The sequence below is a fragment of the Colias philodice genome, chromosome 30 (assembly GCF_061535455.1).
Source record: "Colias philodice isolate Cphi_HAF_F1 chromosome 30, ilColPhil1 Martin Lab GWU primary, whole genome shotgun sequence".
Taxonomy (NCBI): Eukaryota; Metazoa; Arthropoda; class Insecta; order Lepidoptera; family Pieridae; genus Colias; species Colias philodice.
Window position 1 is genome coordinate 342,024 of NC_143115.1, and position 26,379 is coordinate 368,402.

The following is a 26,379-nucleotide window of genomic DNA, read 5'->3' on the forward strand; positions in this document are numbered from 1 at the left end:
ATATAATCTCAAAATTTTGGCGGGAAATTGAAACATAAATAAAAATGGTCTTATACTACAGATAATTTCTAAAAACATCAACCTAATATCATGGAACTAATAAAATTAAGTACTGAATAAGCTAAATATATAACTAAACACAATGTAAGTACTTTCAATGTTTGGTGCATGTAGTATAACCTGAAAAGAAACAAAATATTAATAGATAACATTGAGGTATTATTACTACGTATAGAGAGGACACCACGAACAAAATCTGATGACGGCGCGGTGCGGCTAGCGAGTCATACACTTTGTAGATATTCTGGTTCTTATTACTTATAAATTAAAATCAATTAATGTAACAAATAAATATTGTTTATCTTATTTAAAAAATATGAATAAACTTATCAATTAAAACCAATCAATGTAAGAAAAAAATTTGGTTTGAGACGATTGACTCTAACTCGTGTTACAAATAGTGTAGTAGCGATGTCCTCTCTAGTACGTAGTACATAGTAACTCAATGATAAATAATTGGAAAATAGAGAAAATCATTAAAGCTGATGGAAATGTAATGTCTGTATTTACTATTTTAGTTACCTTTTCAAGTAAATAAATAAAAAACCTTTGCTTTCTCCGTTTGAGATAAAATATTTTTGAAATGAGTGAGGTAACAATTTGAAAATCTTATATATAAAAATGAATCGCAAAATGTGTTGGTAAGCGCATAACTCGAGAACGGCTGAACCGATTTCGATAATTCTTTTTTTATTATATTCCTTGAAGTACGAGGATGGTTTTTATGTAGAGAAAACGTAAATATGTACCACGGGCGAAGCCGGGGCGGACCGCTAGTAGATGATAAAAATAGTTAATTGTTTTACTGATATTATAAACTTGAATGTTTGTGTGTGAGTATGACCGTTTGTCACTCTTTCACGCTAAAAACAGTTGACGATCTGCATGAAATTTTGCACAGAATTACATATACTACTGTCTTAAATCTGGATGAAACATAGGTTACTTTAATATAGGTAGAAAAAACACGAGTGATGCCGCGGTATTAAGCTAGTATATTACCTGTTCCACTTCTTCCTTGCTTCTGGTAACGTTGAAAGATCGTCTTTCACCAAATACACTCGAAGTCCTGTAAAAATATAAATATTAATTTAATGCTATCCATTTTGTTAACAACAACATTTTTGCGACATTTTTGGAGTTACAGCTACATCTGTTTTTCATATTGAATTGTCGACGTCATTTACATCAAACGAACGTAGAGCTATAGCTAGAGCAAGAGCATTCTTTCGTGGTCTTTTACTGTAAACGAAAACTCGTACTCAGTGTTGTTCAGTATTAGAACATTGCATAGAATATCTTCAAACGCAATAAGAACAACGAAAGAATGCTCTACGCCTGTTTACACTAAAAGAATTTGACATAGTGGGATTAGAATGAGCATTCGTTCGTTTGATGTAAATGCATGAACCTGTTAGCTTTTGTCAGCATCAAATAACTTTAATCTCCCACTTTTTAATAGACTCACCCAACAAAAAAGTCTCAGCCATATACTCCCAAGACATATCCGCCATGTTAAAAGGGAACACAGTTCGATCTGGGCTCGTGAGACTGTGCCACATGTTCTGAACATTGTTGTCCGTGAACCGCCAGTCTTGTGTCGAGAAATAGAACAATATGTTCGCTAGTTTGCGCACTTTGTGGTAGAATTTAAGCATGCTGGAAGAAAAAATATAAAAATTGGTCGTTTTGTGTATGGAAATAGAGAATCTATACTAATATTATAAAACTGATGATTTTTTTTATTTGTTTGAACGCGCTAAACTCCGGAACTACTGATCCGATTTGAAAAATTCAAATTCAAACTTATATCGAGATACTTAATGTTACATAGATAAAATAATTAAGTACCTTAGATATTTTTTTATTTTGATTCGGAAATTATTCATAACTGCAACAATAGTTGCAAGCCTTCCTTGACAAACGGACTATCTAACAGTGAAATAATTGTTCAAATCAGCTCCGTGGTTCTAGAGATTAGCGCATTCAAGCAAACAAACAAACAATTCAGCTATAGTAAAGATAATTATTGAAGTGAAACTTCTTTATCGGGGTTGTTAAAAAATTTAGTGTAACATTTTTTCGTTAGGTACGCGTGACATTTTTCCGTTAAGCGCCATCTTTTTCTTATCCCTACCACGCGTGATTCGACGTATTTCTGTAAAGTTGCATATAGTAAATTATTTTTTGAAAAATAAGGTCATAAAGAAGTTTCACTTCTTACGTGTGTACACTAGTACACGCACACATTTTTATATTTTACTTACTTGCGTTTCCTTCCAGTTAGAGCACAAAAAGTGTCAATCAACACAGCCGGTAAATAGTGTAGAAAGAAATTATAGAATAAGAACATGTAGTAACATTTCGTTGGTGTTAAACCGTAGTACCTGAAAAATAAATTATGATTAAAATGAGTTTTGAATGTGTTATAAAAGTTAAATTTCAAAGTGTATATGTCGCAGTCTGGTTGAAATATTAGATTGAATGACCAGCGCGTTAATTAAATGACGACATTTAAATAGCCGAGCGTTATGCTCTGTTCAAAGAGAAATGTTACAATCCGCTAACTATCTACTTTGAGTGACGCTTGTTAAATCAATGTTCGGCCTAGTCATTCAATTGAATGTCGTAATTGATTTAATCACTAACGCTGAACGCGAACAGAAATTAATAGTTCTTTGGCATAAGGATATTACTAAGTAAAATTTAAATTGTAATACATATTGACATGATTTTAAAAGAGCAACTATGGAGTTTCTTGCCGGTTCTTCTCCATAGATACTGCTTTCCGAATCGGTGGTAAATGTTAAAAAGTGTTATGACGATTTAAAGTTGCTTTTATAAGAAGTCTAATTGAATAAATAAATGTTTGAGTTTGAGTATATAATTATTTAGATAACTCACCATACAGCTTTAGTAGTGGGTCTGGTAGTACCATGTCGTCGGTTGGATTCTATAAATTCTCCCCATGTCGTGGGATTTTGGGATCCCGAGACGAAATTGTATATTGGGATGTTGGATGTTTGGCTGTGGATTAAAATAATATTAAGTAATATATGAATAGTAATAAAATGTATTGAAGTACATACATATTAACAATACGATGTCTTTTTTTAGATTTTTTTAATGGTAATTTGGAAACATGTGATAATTTTGATGGGACTTCATCAAATAGATAACTGATGTTATAAGCTGATGCCTTTTTAAATTATTTTACGACATTAACAAAAATGTTAGTTTATCTCCGAAACAACACCAATTTTTTAGGAAAATCTTGAAAATTGATCTAGAAGATGCCTATACTATATTAAGTAGGTAGGAAATCTATAAAAATATCTCGTCAAAATATAAAAGTTACGAACCCTATCCGATATAAAATAAAATTAAGTAAAAAAGCTTCTCTGTAAACAAAATACATCAACCATTTAAATACATCTCTTTATCATTAAGTTATAACTAAGTATAAGTAAATAACTTACTTCTCCCTAAAGTTCTTAGCAGTATGGTAAGTAGAGGCGATAATGGCGTTCACACACAGATCCACGGGCACCATGTCTGCTACTTTATCCAAATCCATGTACATTGTGCGAAGAACCTAAATATAAATAAGAATATAATATCTATACTAATATTATAAAGCTGAAGAGTTTGTTTGTTTGAACGCGCTAATCTCAGGAAATACTGGTCCGATTTGGCTTTAATTCCTAAATTATTATAATAAAGTAAAGTATTAAAGTAGCTCATTGGTTTATTTCAATAAGTTGAAAGATCGAGATAAGATTTTTTTTGTTAATTTTGACTTTAAACGGAAAGATTTAATTCAAGCTAACTTCTATGACAATCTAACTTTAGTTCTAAAACTGCCTTGCCTTGCCTTGAGCAAAAATTATAAGCTTTACATTAAATTACTTATTTCACTACAATAAAATTAAAAATAAACATACGCCAATCCCGATGCCAACAACAAGACCAGTGGGTCCGTACACACTGTCCGTCCAACCGCGGACTGGCTCCTCGTATGTTGAAATTACTGCAAAATAAAGTATTATTTAAAAACAAAAGAATTAAGCGCATCACGCTATTAATCAAATTAAGCGAAACACTGACACAAAATTTCGGGTCATTTGTAACAGGATGGCGGTTCTACAGGGGTCTTAGTACACAATGACAAAAAGAAAAATGATGGTCAGAACGCTGATACCGGATACCTTAAGATACTGTAATATTTTATATTAGAGAATCTTAACATAAAATATTATAGTATCTTCACCGTGTGTGATGCGCTTTACTCTAAAAATGTATATTTGTGACACAATACAAAAACAGGGTAAAAAGCTTATCAAGAGAAAATTAAATGAAAAAAATGATAATCTGGAAGAACGATTTGGAATCGCTGGTCCGCCTTATAAAATATCTGATTAAATTTTAATTCATTATTATACGAGAGAAGAAGAGGAGCTCATATAAGATTTAGAAATAATCCATCTAGCTATTCACTAGTGAATGTATTTTTATAAAAGTTTTCGAGTCTTTGTTGAAAACAAATTCTGAATCAAACGTTCAAAATATTTTTATTGAAACCGGACACAAATAAGTATATATTATAATATTTGATTAGAGTATCAAACATAATTGTAGCGGTTGTATATTATAATCTTAATTAATGTATTTTTTTTGTATTAAGGAATAAATTGAATTTGAAAATTTGATCTCCCTATCGCATTGGGTAACTGTAATGGTAGGAATGGTTTTATATAAATAAATAAATAAGTTATCTCATTCAAGTTAGCTCATTCATGTGAAGTTAGTTGGTTGTTTTAAACGACACTTTCATTTGTCTTTCTAATATACATCGTACATAATACATATCTGCGTAAATTAGGTACCCTTCGAAAAACTATAGAAATGTTATTTACCAATAGAAGGTCTCAAGATGCAAATGGGCATTCCTTCACCATACTTCCTGACAGCTTCCTCAGCGACTGCCTTCGTGAAACAATAAGTATTTGGACGTTTTCCTAGGAGCCTGGAAATTTGTAGAATTTTATTATTGTACGTAGAATAGTTAATATTTAAAATATTGTAGAATTTATATTAAAGAAAGTATTTAATAACATTTTATTTATTTACATATTGCTTTTTTTTATTTGTTATCAGTTTTATTAAGCCTTAAAAAATAAAATTAAATCGCACAAGGAAAGCGTTCGTTTGGCATTTTTGTTTTTTGTAATATATTTCTTGAGTTTATATAAAAACATAATAGAACTATCTGTCTCTGTCTCAGATAGACATATCTGTCTACTGAAGCAATAAAATTTGTCACCCAGACTTTTCAAAAGATGAATGATTTTCTGATATTATTAGTATGTACAATTCACAAACAATCAATAAATACTACTATAATCACACGTCTTTACTCTAAAAGTACTTACGCTGGTAATATCGAGGTTATAACGTCATCATCTAGTTCGGCTACTGCTTCTAACGCCTCTACTGACATTGGCGGTTCGTAGAATCTGAAATTATTAATATATTATAATATCTTTAATATCACAACATAGTATAAAACAAAGTTGCTTTCTCTATGTCCCATTGTATGCCTAAATCTTTAAAAATACGAAACGAATTTTGATGCGATTTTTTAATAGATAGAGTGATTCAAGAGGAAAGTTATAATATATAATTTATTAGGTTTTAGACAAAGCGGGCGAAGCCGCGGGTGGTAAGCTAGTTAATCTATAATATAAAAAATAAAAATGAATCGCAAAATGTGTTGGTAAGCGTGTTACTCGAGAAAAGCTGAACCGATTTCGTTAATTCTTTTTTTTTTAATAATATTCCTTGAAGTACTAGAATGGTTCTAATGGAGAGAAAACGTAAACATGTACCATAGGCAAAGCCAGGGCGGACCGCTAGTGGTTTATAAAAGATACTAAAAAGTGAAAATATAGTTCGACTTGTGAGTGTAATATTACCAGTTTCAAATGTGTTTGGTTTATATCATATTTTCATATATCGATGACTTTGTATATGAAAATAGTTAAAACTAGCTTCCCAGCTCCCGCCCGCGGCTTCGCCCGCTTCGACTAAAACCTAATAAATTGTATAAAATACTAAAAAACTAAATCAAAAACATACTTCTCCTCAATATTCCTAACATGTGTCTGCGAGAAAGCGGTAGACACATGCGTCATAGCTTTCAAGTGTTTACACTCTTTGGCCAGTTGTAACACAGCCTTAGTTCCTCGCACGTTAATACCGGTAGCTATGGATAACTTCTCGTCAAATTTAACTGTGGCTGCTGAGTTTATTATTATTGACACCTGAAAAGCGGATTTCATTACAAAAAAGTTAGATATACAGACAAACGTTCATTTTATAATGACTAATTACGACTACTCATAAACAGTTGTCAAAGTTTACAGGAATTTATTCAGCAATTTCATCGGCTTATATTTTTCACAGGAGCGAAGCAAAAATGCAAAAATTTTTCATTTTTGCTTCGCTCCTATGGGTCGTAGTAGATATGACAAACAGATGTGAGAAGTTTTAAATTTTTGTAATGGAAAAATTAATCAATCACTTCTGAAAATTGATCGATCGCTGAAAATCAGCAAATCGCCCGCTTTACAGTCTTACAGACCTTACTGAATTTAATTTGCAGCAGAAAGTGATGTTATATTCTCTCTTTGTTTTCGTTTACAATTCAGTAGTATTTTTTGTGTGTTGTTAGTTTGGAACTTTTTTATATTTTAAAGTTCGTGCTTTCCGGTTAGTCGTTAGTCCGTTTTGTCCAGATCTGACCATTGGAAGGCGGTTTCAACTTAAGTCAAAAAGAATTTACTTCTATATGTACTTATTCTATTATAAGAAGACTAAGCTAAGTTTCCATAAAACATACCTTAGAAGTAAGCATCTTTCTATCTTCAGGGCTAAGTCCCAAACCAGGCTGTTCCATGTCACCAAGAACTGGGATCACCTTGTGTATACCTTTTGGGTTCTCTTCGTGTGCCCTTTTGAAAAGCTGAAACATAAAAATCAAAGTTTTTTCGTTCATTTTAAGTAGGAAAATACTTAAATAATGTCTTGAAATTACAATAATTTTGGAAAATGAATATCTTCAGGTAGAGTTCTAATGAACTGTATATTATATCGCTTTAAAGTAATTGTACACTGTTTTATTGAAGTTAATAAATTAATTTTTATTTCTTATTAGTGCAAACTTAATAGTGAAAAAATGTGACTTCCTATAGGCAAAAGGAGAATGGAGTGTTAAATAGTTGTATAAAAATCGTAATTAATCGAAAATTTTAATGCTCTATAAATTTACAACAACAAAATAGAATTACAAGTTTTATATTCTTACATGTTCCAGCAAATAACTTGTTTCTAAATATATTATTTGACGTTAAGAATGTTTCTTAAATATACTTAAATAATGCCTATAATATTGTATGTGACATGAGCTTTCTCAAGCCTTGAACAAATCTAGCCTTATAGGCTTTCTTATCAATTTTTCTTGTATATGTGTAATCTATTTATGGTTGTGTTTAGTTACAAAAGGGTTGCCATGAACAAATGTTTAAAAGCCCCCAAATAAATGATAAAAAAATCTCGATTCAGTAACCGGCCTTAATAATGTAATTTATACTCACAAAATCATCAAGCATCTCATGTATTCTTGTGTGTGCATCTTTTCCTTTCTTAGGTCTCACTAGAACGTATATTGTATCCAAATCTCCACAGGAACGTAATAATTTCTCAATTAGCACTGAAACAATTCATATTTGTATCAATATAAATAAAATGTGAATAAACTACTAAGGGAAGATATCTATTTGAAGTGAAACTTCTTTAGGCGCGTTGAGAGTAAAATTCCGTCATGGCAATACCGTCACGTCATGGAGTAAGGCGACGATTTTGGTATCTTTGAATCTTGCCAAAGAAATTTCACTTCTGACACTCGGCACATACGCTTTTTTCGGTAGCGGCGATTAAATATTTATTTATTTATAATAACTACCTTAACTATAACTATATAACTAGAACAATAGAGCTTTTTTAAATCTCTACTAATATTTAAAGACTTTGTTTGTTTGTTTGAACGCGCTAATCTTAGGAACTACTGGTATGGTATGCTCCGATTTGAAAAATTATTTCAGTGTTAGATAGCCCATATAATATTATAGCCTTGCTGTGGCTCTATATAGACCAACAGGAGCGGAGCAATATGGGTAAAACCGCGGGGCACAGTTAGTATCAAGTTTAAATGCAAAGGTATACTGTATGTAGTATCCAGTGCCGGCGTAAGGGCCACTGACACTCCAGAATTTGTCGCCCTGGGCCATCGCCCTATCACGCCCCCCCCCCCCCTAACGCCGGCACTAGTAGTATCCATGTAATTAGTTTATTATGCTAAGGGCCGATATTTCAATCCTTGGTTAAAACTTATTCTATTATCGTGTAATACTTTATTGGACGGATAAGTTTTAACCAAGCATTGAAAAATCGGCCCTTACACATATAAGTAAGACCATGATTAACTGATTATGGTGATTGTTCATATAAAAAATATAATTAGTATTACATATTGTGTAGTGTATTTTTATATTTTCCCTGTCATAAAAAACCTACAGTAAGATTTTACACAAAAAGCTGTGATTATTGTGAAAATCAAGAAATGTAAAAATAATCACGTTTTTATAGACGATGCTAAATTTTACATTGTACATAATTATAAATAATCATACATAATAATGTTTTAAGAGAAAATAAAAAAATACAAAAGATATGATTCCGGCCAGGATCGAACTGGCGGCCTTCTGCGTGTAAAGCAGATGTGATAACCACTACACCACGGAACCCGTTGGCCGGTGTACGAAATTTTGATATTGTTTCTAAGAATTGAAGCTATACATCAAGCGTTACCTAGACTTTTTAATTGTTATTTTAATTACTTAAGTATATTACAAATTGCGACTAATTTTATTTCAAATTTCGATCTAGAGTACATATTTAACTTGAAGTTTGAAAGTGAAACTTCTTTAGGCGCGTTGAAATTAAAATTTCAAGGTCACGTCATGGCAATACCGTCACGTTATGGAATAAGGCGACGATTTTTGTATTTTTGAATCTTGCCAAAGAAGTTTCAATCAAGGCTAACCTAATTTTGGGAGTTAAAGGTAAAAATAAAATGTAGAACATAGTTCAATACTTATTTATTATTCAATAAAACACATAATTGTATCTTAAATAATGTTTATTACTAATATCTGACACCATAAATAAATATTTTGTAGCTTGTGTAGGTAGTGATGGTAGATATTTCTACTAAATAGTAGAAGATAGTAGAGATTTTTAAATCACCACCTTTTCCACCACACGACTTGCCTTGAGACTTATCCTTCCGTCTGAAAAATTTAAATAAATATTTAAAATAATAGTTTTTATTAAAAATAACCGAAACCCAGCACAAAAGCAAAATTAACCTAAGATGATACCGAATTAAAATGCATTTAATATTATGCTAAAAAAGAATATATCTTTCTATGAAGTTACTAAAAATTTAAGGTAAAAAAATTGCAAAAAAGACATCTTATTGTGAATTTGTAAACAATCTTAGATAAGATTTTGCAACATTTTATTTATTTATGAATTTTCTGTAATATCCCGAAGGTATAAACTACAAAATTTAAATATATTATAACAATTCAAATGTGTGAGCTGATTGAATGACAATAAATATATCACATATAATTATTATTATATTATGTAAGTTGTTTGTTGTGTTGTAACCATATTTAATTGCAAATAAATGATTTGATTTGATTTTTGATTTGATTCTGCGTAAAAGAAAAACAGACATAAATACCTAATATCTACACATTACAAAGAAGCGTTTATTATTGTTGTATTGTATTACATACAAAAAACAATGTTTTTTACTGATTTCAAAAATAGATAATACAAAAACGTAATAATTTGCTCAACATAAAATAAAACAATACTGCACTTCCAGCAATTATCATTAAAATTCAACAAAAAGTAGACCATGAAAAAGCGTAATTTACCGGCATCATAATGTATTTAATTATTGAAAAGATAAGGAAAAATCCAAAATCAGCACAAGCAGATTTGTGCAAAAAAATAAGCGAAAACACAATTATTAACTCACCTTAAATCTATGTACTAAAAACACACACAAAAACAAAAAAACATGCTCATACAAAATGAAAACTACGCAAACACACACACAAAAGTCAATACAATAAAAAACACAAAAACATGCAGTCGAATTTATAGCCTCTTTCTTTTTTATTCTGTGACATAATTACATAAAAATTATAAAAAAAAATATTAAAATGGCGGACATTTGGCGCCAAAATGTGAAAATGGTGGATTTTTTCCGCAATTTTTTTTCATATTCGAGTTTCTTTATTTTCTCGCAATTTTAACTTGAAAATCACATGACATTCGTGAAATTTTCCTCTTATTTCTCAAGTTCACAGAAAACTGATCCATATAAAGGTCGTTATAAAAACAATAGTACAAATATGAAGAAATAATAACAAGGGTTTTCCCTTACAGTAAGTTTTGTAAGGCTATGGAACTAATAAGTAATAGTCAAGGTGAAAGACATAACTGGATTGTGATTTAAAGGAAAAATATAATGGCTTTTTAATTATAGATAATACAGGAAATCTAGAAAATTATATGCTATGCTCATGGACGTATAAAAAAAGACGGACGCCGTATTACGAACAAACAACGTGAAGCCACCATAGTAAGCTAGCGATCGTGTACAGACAATAACCACGCACACACTCTCACCATAGTAAGCTAGTCGGCCGCCATTACGTCGTGAACTACCGACTGATTAACTGCGTCACTGTTTCACAAAAAATATTTAAAATGCCGTCTTGCGTGGTTAAATGGTGTCGCAACAGTACAATTTTAAATAACAAAACACAAGGGATTACATTCCACAGGGAAGCAAGTTATTTCTTTTATGTTTTAATTACAAAATTATTACGACAAAATTTATAGAAAAAAATACAGCCGCCATTGTCATCAGGACAGCTGTTGCCATGGCAACATGGCACACACACATGGATGTTTCGCCGCCATTACTAGGCTTCACTCAATGTTTAGGCGATATACCGTCCGTCTTTTTTTATACGTCCATGGCTATGCTGTTCTGCCAAGATATCCATACGAGTATAAAACTAGTTTACTAGTACACAAGAAAAATACCTAGTTAAAAAAAAACACGCTAAAAAGGAAGATAATATTATGAAATTATTGTATTGTCACCGATCCTTGATACGTGTCCAAAGTTTGAATTAAATCTGTCCGTCTAAACTGGGTCAAAATCGAGTCTAAAGGAATAGTTTCGAAGTAGTTTGATTACTATCGATTTTATTGCTAATAACATTTTTATATTAATTTCCACATATTTTTTCCTTATTTGTGGTAGTTAAAAGAAGTTTCACTTCTGACACGTGTGCTCGGCATACACACTCTTGTTTGTCGTCGAATTAGATAGTCAGCTTGATATAGAATATGTATCTGTAGATACTAGATAATAAATAAATCATGGAATGATGGAACACTAGCTTTGTGATATGAGGCGTATCTTAAAGTACGGTAAGTTTCAATAGTCTATACCAAGAAGCTTATATCTAATACACTGGATGATTATATTCATACTGAAATCTCCAGTGTATTAGATATAAGCTTCTTGGTCTATACTATACTATAATATATAAAGAGGAAAGGTTTGTAATAATGTATGTATGTATGGTTTTCACGCATAAACTACTGGACCGATTTCAAAAATTCTTTCACCATTAGAAAGCTGCATCTTCACTGAGCAACATAGGCTATATTGCATTTTCAAAAAAATTAGAGATCCTTACCAAAAATGCAATAATGTTACCCAAGGTGTAAAAAATTCCTGAATAAAAATTCTGTCATCGGACTCTATTGAAGATAGAACAAAAAAATGTTCTACGGTATTATAGAATGGATCAATATCTACAAGAAAGTCCGCGATACCATATATGTCCATCCCACGGGAACGGAAACTATGCGGGTTTTTCTTTGAAAACGCGGGCGAAACCGCGGGCGGAAATCTAGTAGCTAATAATTGTAACAGAGTAAATGTTGTAGATATCACAGATAATATAATACAGTGCAACCTTGATATAACAAATCGGAAGGGAACAAATAAATATTCGTTATGTATCAAGTAATTCGTTGAACTGAGGTTCGTTATGTTGAGGTTAGGTTGGTCTAAAATTCTTTATAAAGAGGTAAAAAAATAGTTTTAACAATAGCGACGAGCAGAAATAGAGGTATTTATACTTTTTCTTGATAATTAAAAATTCCTTATAAAGAGGTTGTTCGCAAAAAATGTTCGTAATGTAAAGGGATATTTTATATTGAATCTTATGGACAATTCAAGGGGATTACGAAGAATGTGTTAAATCGAGGAAATCGTTATATTGAGGTACGTTATATTAAGGTTGCACTGTACTATAGATAGAAAACATATTAATTAAGATGAATTCAAACAATATAGTTTTTCATTAAATTCATAATATTAATGAATACCTACACTTTAAAGATCAAAAAATTAAAAACACAAGCAGTTTTTTCACTACAAACGGCTGATAAAAATAGGACCAAAATAATGCTAAAACCCAACACGTTTATGCAACGGACCGTGTCAAAAAACAAGACAAAAAAAACATTAAAAAAATAACACATGTTTGGCAAAGACGGATAAAAAAGCTGGATTTTAATCTATAATAATTAATATAAATTCGTAAAAATTTAAATAACATCGTGTTTCCTTATTAAATAAGGTGTTCATTTTGCTTTTTTTTATTTCATAAAAAATATAACTATAATAATATTATAGTTAAATAAATGAACATACTTACATAATATGTAAGTATGTTCATTTATTTAATAAAAAACAGGTTCTGCAAAAAAAAAACATATTTTAACAATAGGTACCTAAATCTGACCTCAATTTCAAGATTTTTAATGGAAGGATATCCTTTTTCCTATCGCGATTTTGTATTCATTTAATTATTTATTTACATTACAAATAAGATTATAATTAGATATTATATTATGCTAAGATTATGCTGTTTTGATATTTTATTTTGTCAGTCGGTATTGAATTTTCACGGTCATTTATTAAATTGAAATTTGAATAAATAAATTATGCTGTGTCATGATAATGCGAAAATAATAGAATTTTATGGAGTGTTTATAAAGTACTAGCGGTCCGCCCCTGCTTCGCCTGTGGTACATATTTACGTTTTCTCTACATAAGAACCTTCCTCGTACTTCAAAGAATATTATAAAAAAAGAATTATCGAAATCGGTCCACCCGTTCACGCGTTATGCCGTGACCAAGGAAAACGGGTTTCATTTTTATATATAAGATGATGTGTGTGGTATAGAAAAACAATAATTGCTCTTTCCAGTTTAGGCACCAGTCACAAAGTCAATTCATTGTATTGAAGACTAGCTGTGCCTCGCGGTTTTCCCCGCGTGGCTCTGCTCCTGTTGGTCTAAGCGTGATGATATATAGCCTATAGGCTTCCTCGATAAATGGGCTATCTAACACCGAAAGAATTTTTCCAATCGGACCAGTAGTTCTTGAGATTAGCGCGTTCAAACAAACAAACTCTTCAGCTTTATAATATTAGTATATGTATAAATAAATTAAATAAAAAAATAAATTGATTACAATGACAATGGATTTAAATTTTAAATGAAATGGACTTGCTTAAGGTCACGTTCATCTGCATAATATGTATGTGAAGATAATTATAATAATATAGCTTTTACTCGCGGCTTTGTTTGCGTTTGTAGTTTTTTTATTTGTATCTAGGAAATAAGGCCAGAAACTACTTGACTTATTTTGAATATTATTTCACCAATTTTTTTCTAATAAATTAGAGAAATTGGCCGTTTGACCAAGCCAGCTGGTAGGCGTACAATAGTAGTACATACTACTCAATAGTTCTTTCATCCGTCAGAAAATAGGTCTGAAAATAGACCCTGGGATCTTGGTCTATAAGTGACAAACTTAAATATTTAATACATATTTTTGTTAACATTTAAATCAGATGTAATATCAGAAATTGTTACATTATTTAAACATCTTTGTAATTGATCACTTATCGTCTAATAGTAACTTGATTTTTTTTATTTAACAATTTCGAGTTTTCGAGAATCTTATAAATAAAAACTATTCAAACTTAAACATTTATTTATTCAATTAGACTTCTTCTAGAATCTAGAAGTACTTTTGCCTCGTCATAATATCATAGATACTATTTTTAACATTTAAAATCCGTTAAAAAGAATTAGATATCCGTTAAACTCATTAATTTCTAAATGTTTAATACTCGCGCACCTAAAAAATACCACTTAATCTAAAAAAAAAACCATGCAACCAACCTTTCCCCAGAAACCCAGTGCCACCCGTAACCAAAACACACTGGTTTCTATAAAACGCCTGTATATCTGTCCTTGACGCTATACCCTTCGTCAGACGACGCTTTTCCTCCGCCACAGCATCAGCTTGGTCTTCTTTCGCGTAGTAGTCATCGAGCTGGTTGGCGGAAACGAACTCGTGGTCTTCGGAGTAGTCCAGGATGGGAGCTGTTGGATTCATTGCTTGGTTCTCCACGTCGGCTATGCGGATGGAATTTTCTAGTTCCTGGAATTTTAAAAAGCATGTTTAGGCACATAATACATACATAATAATATACATATTACACTAGTGGTCCGCCCCGGCTTCGCCCGTGGTACCTACATGTTTAAACTATCCTATCTCTCAAATTGGATCGAACTGCACATGGTGTGCGAATTTTATTATAATCGGTTAAGTGGTTTAGGAGTCCATTGAGGACAAACATTGTGACACGAGATTTATATATATTATGATTATGTACATAGAAGAATTCAATTGTTTTGGGGCTATGGGTAGCGCAAACGATTCTTTATCAGTGCATTTGCATCAAACGAGCAAATACTCATTCTAACCCCAATATGTCAAATTGTGTTAGTGTAGGCGTAGAGCATTCTTACGTTGTTCTAAGTGCGTTCGAAAAGATTCTATGCAATGTTCTAAACTGAACAACACTGAATACGAGTTTTCGTTTACACTAAAAGATGACGAAAGAATGCTCTTGCTCTAGCTTTATGTTCGTTTGATGTAAATGCGCCGTGATAAGGAATCTAATTTTTATTTTAATGCTATGAAACAAAAAAATTACATTGTAGAATTTAGAGTAGATATTAGTTACAATTTACATAATTATGTAGTAGGTAGTAGCAGAGCTGTCGCGGAAGAATTCCAACAAATACCCGCGGCCCCATCATTAAAGCGGCTCGACGGAACACAGTGGGGTTTTAGTCGGTAAGAATCCGACATAACCCACGGCTCCTTCCCCGGGGGCCGTGGGTATCTTTGGAAGATTTCCCCACTATAAAAAAAAAAAAAAAAAAAAAAAAGGTAGTAGCAGAGCTTTTTTTCGTTCGTTACGAACAGTTTTTGTCGCCCATGCAGGTAATATTTTTACAATTTTATTATCATCCAAAATCAGTAGTAGTTACAAAAACACTATTTTTTTACGGAAATAAAATGATTTATTTTTGTATCACATCAGATTATCGAGTTTTGTCAATTACTTAAACAATCTTATATGTACTTTACAAACTTATTTTTATAAATAAAAATGTTGTGTGGTTTTATGAAACCACGGTAGAAGTGAAACTTACCTAAAACCATAGACAAATATTATATTCGTCCATTCCTAAAACCTAAACCTACTCGGCAGCCGACCGTCACGCCGCACGCGACATGCGCTACACAGACCAAAAAGTTTGAGACGATGTACCTAATAAAAGTTTCACTTTAAAAATGAATAATAACAAATATTTCAGGACATATTTTTTCACACGACACGATCTGATCCCATAGGTACTAAGCTTTTCGTTTGTGTTAGTAGGATAGAAGACAAAACATGTTTCTAACATTATTACAAGACAAATACATTGTTTACATCAGAACATATTAAGAGATCTAGAAAATCTAGAATATTTAAATACCTAGTACATTAGCATTGAAATTACGTGATATGCATACTGCATATTACTAACGTATGGCATTTGCGTTTTACTAAAACATATTAAAAACCACGTGCGCTGTAATATTTTTCACATAACATCACGTCTACAGATATTCAAGTTAATCTTTATTTCTTTTGTATTAACTTGAAGGAGAAACAATAAAATGAAACATTCAGAATATAATAATGAACTAGCATTCCGCCCGCGGCTTCGCCCGCGTTTTCAATGAAAAATCCACATGGTTCCCGTTATCGCGGGTTTTTAGGATAAAGCCTATGTGTTAATCCAAGTTATCCTCTATATGTGTGCTCATTGTAATCGGTTCAGTAGTATTTGCGTGAAAGAGTAACAAACAAACACATACACATCCATCCTCACAAACTTTCGCATAATTATAATATTAGTAGGATGCCTGGATATGTCTATACCTAAGTTATATCGCTTTTAAGTACGAATAAACCAAAGGACTAGTTTAGATGAAGTTTGGAACGGAATAAAAATATAGACCTAACTACAGTAAAATTTTAAAATATACCTACATAAAGTAATCCCCCGGGTTATTGCGACTAAAATTCGTTTTATATACATTATGTCCTTAGGTATAAAAATTTAACACGTATATTACATGAATAAAGAATTGAGTTTGAGTTTCAGTTTGAGTGAAAAATGTCTAAATTTTTGTCCGTCTTCAAGATTTTAACAATAAATTTTGGCAAAAAAATACCTAAACATATATTATGTAAATAAATATTAAATACCTACTACCTACCTACCTACTACATATTTGTAGATTAAAAATAAATAAATTAAGTAAAACATGTTTAGCCTTGGATTATATTGTACCTATTATTTGAATGAAAGTAATTATAAAATATAAATATAAACTAGCGGTCCGCCCCGGCTTCGCCCGTGGTACATATGAAAAATAGATGTTGGCTGATTCTCAGACTTACCCGATATGCACAGAAAATTTCATGAGAATCGGTCCACCCGTTTCGGAGGAGTATGCAGACTAACATTGTGACACGAGAATTTTATATATAAGACTAGCTGTCCGCCCCGGCTTCGCCCGTGGTACATATGAAAAATAGATGTTGGCCGATTCTCAGACTTACCCGATATGCACAGAAAATTTCATGAGAATCGGTCCACCCGTTTCGGAGGAGTATGCAGACTAACATTGTGACACGAGAATTTTATATATAAGATGTAATATAAGTATGTTAAATAGAGTTATTGTCTAAAATTGATATTCAGAAAACTAAAAAAAATTAAAATCCGAGCTGATTATTTTATTCATCGGATTTCTTAATTTTATTTTAATACTAGCGGTCCGCCCCGGCTTCGCCCGTGGTACATGTTTACGTTTTCTCTACATAAGAACCATCCTCGTACTTCAAGGAATATAATAATAAAAGAATTATCGAAATCGTTTCAGCCGTTCTCGAGTTATGCGCTTACCAACACATTTTGCGATTCATTTTTATTTATAAGATCAGTATTAGAACTTGTTATTTCTTCTATTTAAAATGTTTATCACTGTGGTTTATCATTATTGAGTTGAACAAGCCATTTTCGAGTTATGCAAATGTTGATAAAAAATGTTGTTTTCCGTTGCTAGGCAACCATGCGTTATGCGTCACCTACTCCAAAAAGCTTTTTACATAGGTAGTTAAAAAGCCTTTTTATTTTGGTTGTTGTGTTAAAAATGAACGTAAAAAAATGAACTGTTATTTTTTTAAATTTCTATAATTAGGTATAAAGCTATTTAAAATGTATAATAATGTATATATAATGATAGTCTACGATCCCCATTCCCTAAATTGGGACATCGCACTTTTAATCAATTATCAATTACTAGCTTTCCGGACGCGGCTTCGCCCGCTTTGTCTAAAACCTAATCTATACAAATATTATAAAGAGGAAAGGTTTGATTTTTTGTTTGTTTGTTTGTTTGTATGAATTGAATAGGCTCCGAAACTACTTGGCAGATTTGAAAAATTCTTTCACTGTTGGAAAGCTACATCATTTCTGAGTGACATAGGCTAGGTTTTATCCCGGAAATCCCACGGGAACGGGATCCTAAAACCTTCCTCTTGAATAACTCTATCAATTACAAAAAACCGCATCAAAATCCGTTGCGTATAGTTTTAAAGATTTAAGCATACATAGGGACATAGATCATTATTAATGATCTAAGGGACATAGGGACAGAAAAAGCGACTTTGTTTTATACTATGTATTGATTCTCCATATAGGTAATATCTGAGGTAAAAAACCCAAGTAAAAAAACTCCACTTACAAAATACTAACTTGTTTTTAAAACACGTTTAGTAAGAAACGGTGAGTTTTTATACGATATTTGATATAAATTGTCAGTTATTTTGTATTCGAGATTTACTTGCAAGACAATATTGTATAATACTATGTATTTTTGTAGATAAAAAAACAACTCGTGTAAGCTTACCATACAATTAATTATGAGAATAATACATTTTAAAATCGATATACTTACTTAACATTAATTATTATACAGGGTGTCCCAGCAACGGTGTACTAAGCCCCAAGGAGGTTATAGTTTTGCATACGCTGAGTACGTAAAAAATACTGATAAAATTACAAACGAATTTTTTTTGACAAATAGGTGAATTCTTAAAACTCAATGTGTACACCCCTAACAAGCAACCCTCAACTTTGCCACCCGCACGTGAGCTATCGTTTAATATTAATATGTTTTCATAGACAAAATACTCACATTAGCGAAGCGGTATATGCCGGCTGCACGAAGCTAGAGACGAAAACATGGATTTTAAGGAAAAATTAAGCAAAAAAATTTTGGCGTAATTTTGCTGTGAAGTATTTTTTACGTGATTAGTGTATACAAAACTACAATTCCCTTCACGCTTAGTATACCAATAGTGGGACACCCTGTATAGTTATAAACTCCAACTCAAACATTTATTTATTCAACTAGAGTGAGTAGGTACCTCTGAAACTAAGATTTACCGGTTCTGAAAGCAGTAGAGAAGAGAATATAGAAGAGAAGAGAGAATAGCTGATAGAGAAGAGCCGGCAAGAAACTTTGTAGTACTGAGTACAAATATTGTATAGATTGATAGATAAACGCTTATTTGAACACAAAAAATACAAACAAACAAAAAGATAATACGAGCGTGAGTGCCGAGCACACGTGCTAGAAGTGAAACTTCTTCGGCAAGATTCAAAGATACCAAAATCATCGCCCTATAAAACGGTATTGCTATGACGTGCCCTTGAAATTTTACGATCCACGCGCCTAAAGAAGTTTCACTTCAATAACAAAATAAACAGAGAGAAATAAATCATGCAGAAAGAACAAAAATATTGTTTCAAAACATATACAATCTTAGTTCGCACTGTTCGAATTAAAAAATATTGTTGAACATGAAGAAATATCAAAAAAAGGTTTTATAACATCACGCTACGGCCAAAAGGATCAAAAAAAAGAATAAAGCGCGGGAAAAACCGAAATGTCGCTGTTTTTATTGCATTTTGTGTATCAAAATTGTATACCTCAATAAAATTACAAATAAGATGAGTTTTAAATTAATAAACCTGTTCTTTAGTATGTTCCTTTTTATTAAATAATTCAACATTCCAATGGAATCGACCTATAAGTACATATATAATTTATCATACCTACTTTTTCAAAAATAGCATAATATCTACAAAAATTTTTAACGTGTGATTTTGACAAAAAATAATAAACGAAACAAAAATTGTAAAGCATGAATAAAACTTAAAAAAATAGACTTAATTGAGTATAAAAACAAAATAATTATCTGTAATTGTGTATCTGTAGCTGTTTTCCTGTTAGAAGGAGCTCTATGGCATATTTAAAGGTCAATGACAAAAATAATATACTGGTCTTAAGACAAGGCACCAATCCAACACCAATCGAATTTATAACAACACAAAAAATTCTTATTACGTTGTCACATCACGTTGTTAAAACTCAAGAAATTATAAAATAAGGGTTTTTAAAAGCATTTGAAAAATACTCAAACTTGACTTGAAACGTGATTGAAAGGCAAAATAGAGACATATAGATAGAGTCCGAAAAAAATGCAACCATTTTTATTTATACAAGACTAACTAGATAACTATGCATTCTTATCTATAGTAAAGAATCTTAATTAATTAAAGTACTCCACACACTATGATTATTGTTTACACTATAAATATTATTTAAATGTTTACCTTGAGAAATATCTCTATATTAAAAAAACCTAATGCGAATAAAAGGCAAGTATTCGTAACCCATTTATTCGCTTTTAAATAATTTTACTACAACACTAAGCTTGTAACTACTTGCTAAATAATATAAAGTCGCGGGCGGAAGCTAGTATTAAGGCGTTACCCGGCAATTTCGACTATGTTCAACCTCTATAAAGTCTGGTACAACATAAAGCACAATACCGAAAAAAATATATAAAATAGGATGGTCTTTGATCTTTAATTGCTCGCGAGGACTTTTTTCCAAAGTTAATAGATTTCTAGAAAAAAAATGTGCCGTGGTCATCGATTTTTCCGCAAATACTCTATAAACTTCGTAACCTGCTGACTTAGAGCTCTGAAAATTTTATGTTTAATAAATTATCAGTTACACAACAGTCCCTGACGAGGATTTTTTGTTTCACTGATTGGTATCTTTTTAAATACAAAATGCGAGGAAAAAAGAAGGTGCAGCGGGAGAGGTTTGAGATCCGTCAAGTATGGTCAAGGTTATTAGCGCATGTATAAGCCTTAAAATTAATACTAGCTTCCGCCCGCGACTCCGTCCGCGCGGATGTCGGTCTTCGCGTGGATGGTTTATTTCTCCATTTTGACTAACTCTGACAATGACATCTAAATATCTATTGGACCCAAATACGGCTAGGCCTATAATAATACGAAACGTGTGTTCGCGGTTCTACAGAACAACGTCTATGGATAAAACTGAAAAATGAAGATTAATTTTTTTTCTACGTATTTTTCCAGGATAAAAAGTATCCTATTTTACGCCCAGGATAATAAGGTATAATTATACCAAGTTTCATCGAAATCAAACCGTTAGTTTTCACGTGATGTCTTCACATACAGACAGACCGACAGACAAAAATTTTTTAAATCACACATTTGGGTTTGGTATCGATCCAGTAACACCCCCCGCTATTTATTTTTTCAATATTTTCAATGTACAGAATTGACCCTTCTACAGATTTATTTTATGTATGTATGATATACCTATACTTATATTATACTTAGGTCATATACATCTTACTTACCTAAGTTCTGTAATGAAATAAAGCAAGCAAAGAACACATGAACTTTACAAGAAAATAATTTCAACTCATAAAGGGATTTTTTGTTTGTTTATTTGTCAACGACTCAACCAAAACAATCTAGAAATAATTAATTAAAAAAATAAATTCCTGCAAAAATCTGCAAAATTGATACTTAGGTAGGTAACTACCCTTTTTACAATTTTTCATAAATATTGTTCAACTCAGTATATAAACGTGTGCGAAATCAAACGCAAAAACAATTGTAATAAAAATGATGACGATTCAATTTTAACAAAAACATGCAAAACCGAATGACACGGATTTTAGTTATATATATATATATATATATATATATATATATTTTAGTTAAAATGTAGGGCATTCATAATATTTAATTAACACAACTCTCTTTAAAATATACATACTTAACCCTAATTATTTATTTTATTTTGTTAACGGTAGGTACTTTTTTATTTATTCTCATAATTAAGAACATTTTAAAACATTTTTTTTTGTATGTCTGTTCTAAAGATGTATTGTATAAAATGTATAGTTTTGAATATTACAAGCTATGTTATTATTTGTATAAAATAGGACCGTTAATTTTGAATTTAATTTATACAAAAAACGTCCGCAAATTGTATCAAATCAAATATCTCCAAAATTCAAATCACTTAAAATTAACATAATTAACCTGCCTAATTTCCATATACCTAATATAAAAACAATAAAAAAACAAAAGCATTCGTAAACAAAATTCAACCAAAAAAATATTCCCAAATTATTTCGACGTTCAAATTTGCATATTTAAAAAAAAACACTCAATTTGACATAATACCACAGACTAAATAGTACGTAAATAATACACTAATTTTGACAGATTAAAAAAGCACACACAAATATACATACCATTATGATACACTTACACACACACAATACACAAACTTTTTAATTTTTCAACGCAGTCTTCTACACAACCGCTCTAGGAGGCGGCGCGAAAAAAACTAAATTCTTTACAAAATATAATAAAAACTAGAGTATGGAAGCTGCGAATAAAATTACTTTTGCTCGCGTTCTCGAATTGTTTTTACGGAAATGTATATTTTTGTAATAACACGTAAAAACCTGTGGTTTTGTTAATTTTCCGAAATTCCGTATTACCTATTTCTGTTAAAAGAAATTTCCTATTCTTACAAGTCTTTTAATCACTACATTGCATTAAACAGTCGCTTTCTCTGTCTCTAAGTCCCTATTAAAACTACGTAACGGATTTTGATGCGGTTTTTTTTTAATAGATAGAGTTTGGGTTACCGAGGAAGGTTTTTAGACAAAGCGGGCGAAGCCGCGGTCGGAAAGCTTGTATGTATTACTTATTCATGCATAAATATATTTGTTTGTTTGTCTTTTTTTTCACGTTGCCAAAAATCTTTTTAAAGATATGGTATCATTAAAAATATATATTTCGTATATACTCTACCAATATTTGAAAAGGATCAACTCAAAAACTAGGTAGGTACTAAGCCGATTGTGAAAATTTCTTCACCAGTACAAAGCTGCATTATTTCCTATGTTTAAGAGCTGGAAACGCGATTTAGTATTTATAATATTAATCTTACATAAAGTTAAAAATATTTCCAAATACTTGCGTAAAATCAAATTCCGAAAATTTGTCAGAAAAGGCAGAAGTGGGCGGGATTCGAACCCACACCATACAAGTATTGTTTTTTACGTGTGTGCGTTTTTTGATCACATGGACAAAATACTTATAAAGTAAAGCAATTTATGATCCAGTTTAAAGGGAAATTCCAAAGTGAAGACAACCATACATTCAAGGTCGTAGCAGGGTGAATTCTAAAAATACATGTATGTAAGCAAAATAAGTGTAAAACAACATAACTTGATGGTATAACTTCTCTACTATGGGACTGCATTTTTAACGTTTTTTTTAGGAACGCTTAATACAAGCTCTATCATTAACCGACTGCGTAAAAGATGTTTCTCTGTATTTTTTACTAGCTGTGACCCGTGGTTTTACCCGCATTGCTGGGCTCCTGTTGGTCTTAGCGAGATGATATATAGCCTATAGCCTTCCTCGATAAATGGGCTACACCGAAAGAATTTTTCAAATCGGAATAGTAGTTCCTGAGATTAGCACGTTCAAACAAACAAACTCTTCAGCTTTATAATATTATTATAGATGTATCTTAGATAAAGCGGGCGACGTAGGGGCGGATCGCTAGCTATTATCATAATATAACTCTACAGGGTTAGTTTTCAATGACCGGCCAAATTTTCAGAAATGGTTCAGAATCGATAACATTTTCGATCTAATGAAAAAAAAAAACGTTTTTTTTTTTATTAGATTTCATGCCTGTCCGCCACTAAAAAGCGAACGTGTGGACATTACAAAAGCACAATTCTGTTCAACAACCTAGATAGGTAGAAGTTAGCACACACATAAATTTGGCGATGCGCGCACGCACACAAGTGCATTGATTCTCAATAAGCGTGTTTACGATTTAGGAAATTTTTAAGACATTTTCAAATGAATGCTATTTTTTTTTTATTCGACAATAATATTTCAAATGTACCTTTGGTTTAATATCTAGATCTTAATTTTAAATTTTGGCTGGTCATTGAAAACTAACCCTGTATACTCACATGTAAGTTATCCTGTAGTTCTTTACTCAGCCGCCTGACGTTCTCCAACTCTTGTATTTGCGCCTGGCTCGGCTTGCCATACACATCTATTGATATAGCCTCACCACGGTATTGGGAGTCCACCCATTGTGTGATCTTGTCTTTAGTGAGGTCTGTTCGTTGGAGGGGCGATTGTTCCTCTGTGAAATTCATTGTTCTGTAAAGGGATAGTGAGAGATAAATGTTTATAATTATAACTGTTTGTATAAACATATAGTAAACTTATTTTGAATATAACTGCAAAAGGTTGTTTATTGAAAGACTAGCTGTGCCGCGCGGTTTCACCCGCATTTCTCCGCTCCTGTTGGTCTTAGCGTGATGATATATATTCTATAGCCTTCCTCGATAAATGGGCTATCTAACACCGAAATAATTTTTCAAATCGGACCAGTACTTTTTGAGATTAGCGCGATCAAACAAACAAACAAATAAACTCTTCAGCTTTATAATATTTATTGAAAGATTTATACACGACACTAGCTTTCCGCCCGCGGCTTCGCCCGCGTTTTCAAAGAAAAACCCGTATAGTTCCCGTTCCTGTGGGATTTCCGTGGGATAAAACCTATTCTATGTGTTAATCCAAATTACACTCTATATATTATTTAAATTTCATTGAAATCGGTTCAAATTAGTAGGATTATTTATTTATTAAAAGCTGCTACAAGTGCGTACCAATTTAACTAATAAAAATAAAGAAAATATATGTTTCATTGCTAATGCGGTGAAAAAAGAATCTCAAAACTGAAAAGGTTTCAATCAAATAAACTTTATATTTAGAAAGAAAGAAAACATTTATTCCAACACACACAACACACATATAAAATAGCATTGTAAATTTTAAATAATATGTAATAGAAGACATAAATATATGTGTGGTTGCATGCGCTAAAAAAGGAAGCCACTCAGGATACCTGAGGCATAGTACCTCAGCACTGATTTTCAGATTTCACTGATTTAACATAATATAAGTAAGTATAATATAAGATCTACTTATTACTTTTACTTTAATTAATCTGCACAAAAATATGTAAATTAAACATTTAAATTACTAGTTTTTAATTTTATAATCAATTTATTCCATATTTTCACGTAAAAAACACAGACAAAGTCACAGTCTTTACATAAGTTAATAACATTTAAAAAATGCATCCAATTACACAATATTTACGTCACTTAACTAAAATAAATAAAAAACCATGAAACCATATCCTATACTTTCATTGCGGAAATTAAACATTTCTTAACTACTTAAAATAATCAATATTAAATACAGTTTTATATTGTGCACATTCATTTTTTATTATTAAAAACTTGAGTCAATGAGAAGTAATTTCCCGGATAAATCCCGTGTCCTTGGAAGGAATTCCGAAGTAAAAAAAATTCATGTAATTTCATAGTACATACATACTTACATAATATTTATATGCATTTTAAATTGCATCCAAATCGGTAAAGTACAAACATCTTTATTTTGGAAGAAAAAAAAAAACAACCTAAAAATGATAATAGAATACCTAGGGTAGATTGTAATTCAATCCATACTAATATTATAAATGCGAAAGTAACTCTGTCTGTCTGTCTGTTACTCAATCACGCCTAAACTACGGAACCAATTTGCATGAAAATTGGTATATTTTGATACCCGAGAAAGGACATAGGCTACTTTTTACCCCGGGAAATAGGATAGGTTTTATCTCGGAAATCCCACGGGAACTATGCGGGTTTTTCTTTGACTGCGCGGGCAAGCTGCGGGCGGAAAGCTAGTACATAGTAATATATGTATAATAGAAAAACGCATTTCACAACCGAACGTCAGAGAGTATACTAATATTATAAAGCTGAAGAGTTTGTTTGTTTGTTTGAACGCGCTAATCTCGGGAACTACTTGTCCGATTTGAAAAATTATTTCGGTGCTAAATAGCCCATTTATCGAGGAACGTTATAGGCTATATAAGTTACAACCAACAGGAGCGGAGCACTGCGGATGAAACCGCGGGGAACAGCTAGTAAACTATAAGTTTTGAATTTTTCACTGCCTATAACTAAAGAATTCTTAACTAAATTTTTTTTCTACTGAGAGCACGTGATGTGAACGCTCTTAAAAACTAAGTTACGGTCTACGAGCTTAAGCAAGGTCAATGGAACATGATAT

General features: G+C 31.6%; 1 protein-coding gene and 1 non-coding gene across 3 annotated transcripts in view; both read right to left on the bottom strand.

Annotated features, from left to right (window-relative positions):
• The window catches only part of LOC149475325 (fatty acyl-CoA reductase wat-like), a 33,717-nt gene continuing 7,338 nt past the window's right edge, over nt 1-26,379 (bottom strand). The window contains exons 2-15 of one of the 2 annotated variants that reach the window (XM_089713387.1): nt 24,189-24,384; nt 14,545-14,806; nt 7,716-7,831; nt 6,962-7,084; nt 6,199-6,383; nt 5,493-5,576; nt 4,977-5,086; nt 4,005-4,090; nt 3,540-3,655; nt 2,965-3,087; nt 2,328-2,447; nt 1,529-1,719; nt 1,063-1,129; nt 1-180 (exon numbers count right to left, since the gene is read on the bottom strand). In XM_089713387.1, the coding sequence (XP_089569513.1) occupies nt 78-180; nt 1,063-1,129; nt 1,529-1,719; nt 2,328-2,447; nt 2,965-3,087; nt 3,540-3,655; nt 4,005-4,090; nt 4,977-5,086; nt 5,493-5,576; nt 6,199-6,383; nt 6,962-7,084; nt 7,716-7,831; nt 14,545-14,806; nt 24,189-24,380 (1,878 nt within the window). In that variant the 5' untranslated portion in view covers nt 24,381-24,384 and the 3' untranslated portion in view covers nt 1-77. Of the gene's footprint in view, nt 181-1,062; nt 1,130-1,528; nt 1,720-2,327; nt 2,448-2,964; nt 3,088-3,539; nt 3,656-4,004; nt 4,091-4,976; nt 5,087-5,492; nt 5,577-6,198; nt 6,384-6,961; nt 7,085-7,715; nt 7,832-14,544; nt 14,807-22,436; nt 22,532-24,188; nt 24,385-26,379 lie in introns of those variants that run through there. The other variant, XM_089713388.1, reaches the window with a different exon arrangement.
• Nucleotides 8,852-8,924, bottom strand: TRNAV-UAC (transfer RNA valine (anticodon UAC)). Its single transcript has one exon. It is a non-coding gene; the product is annotated as a tRNA-Val (tRNA).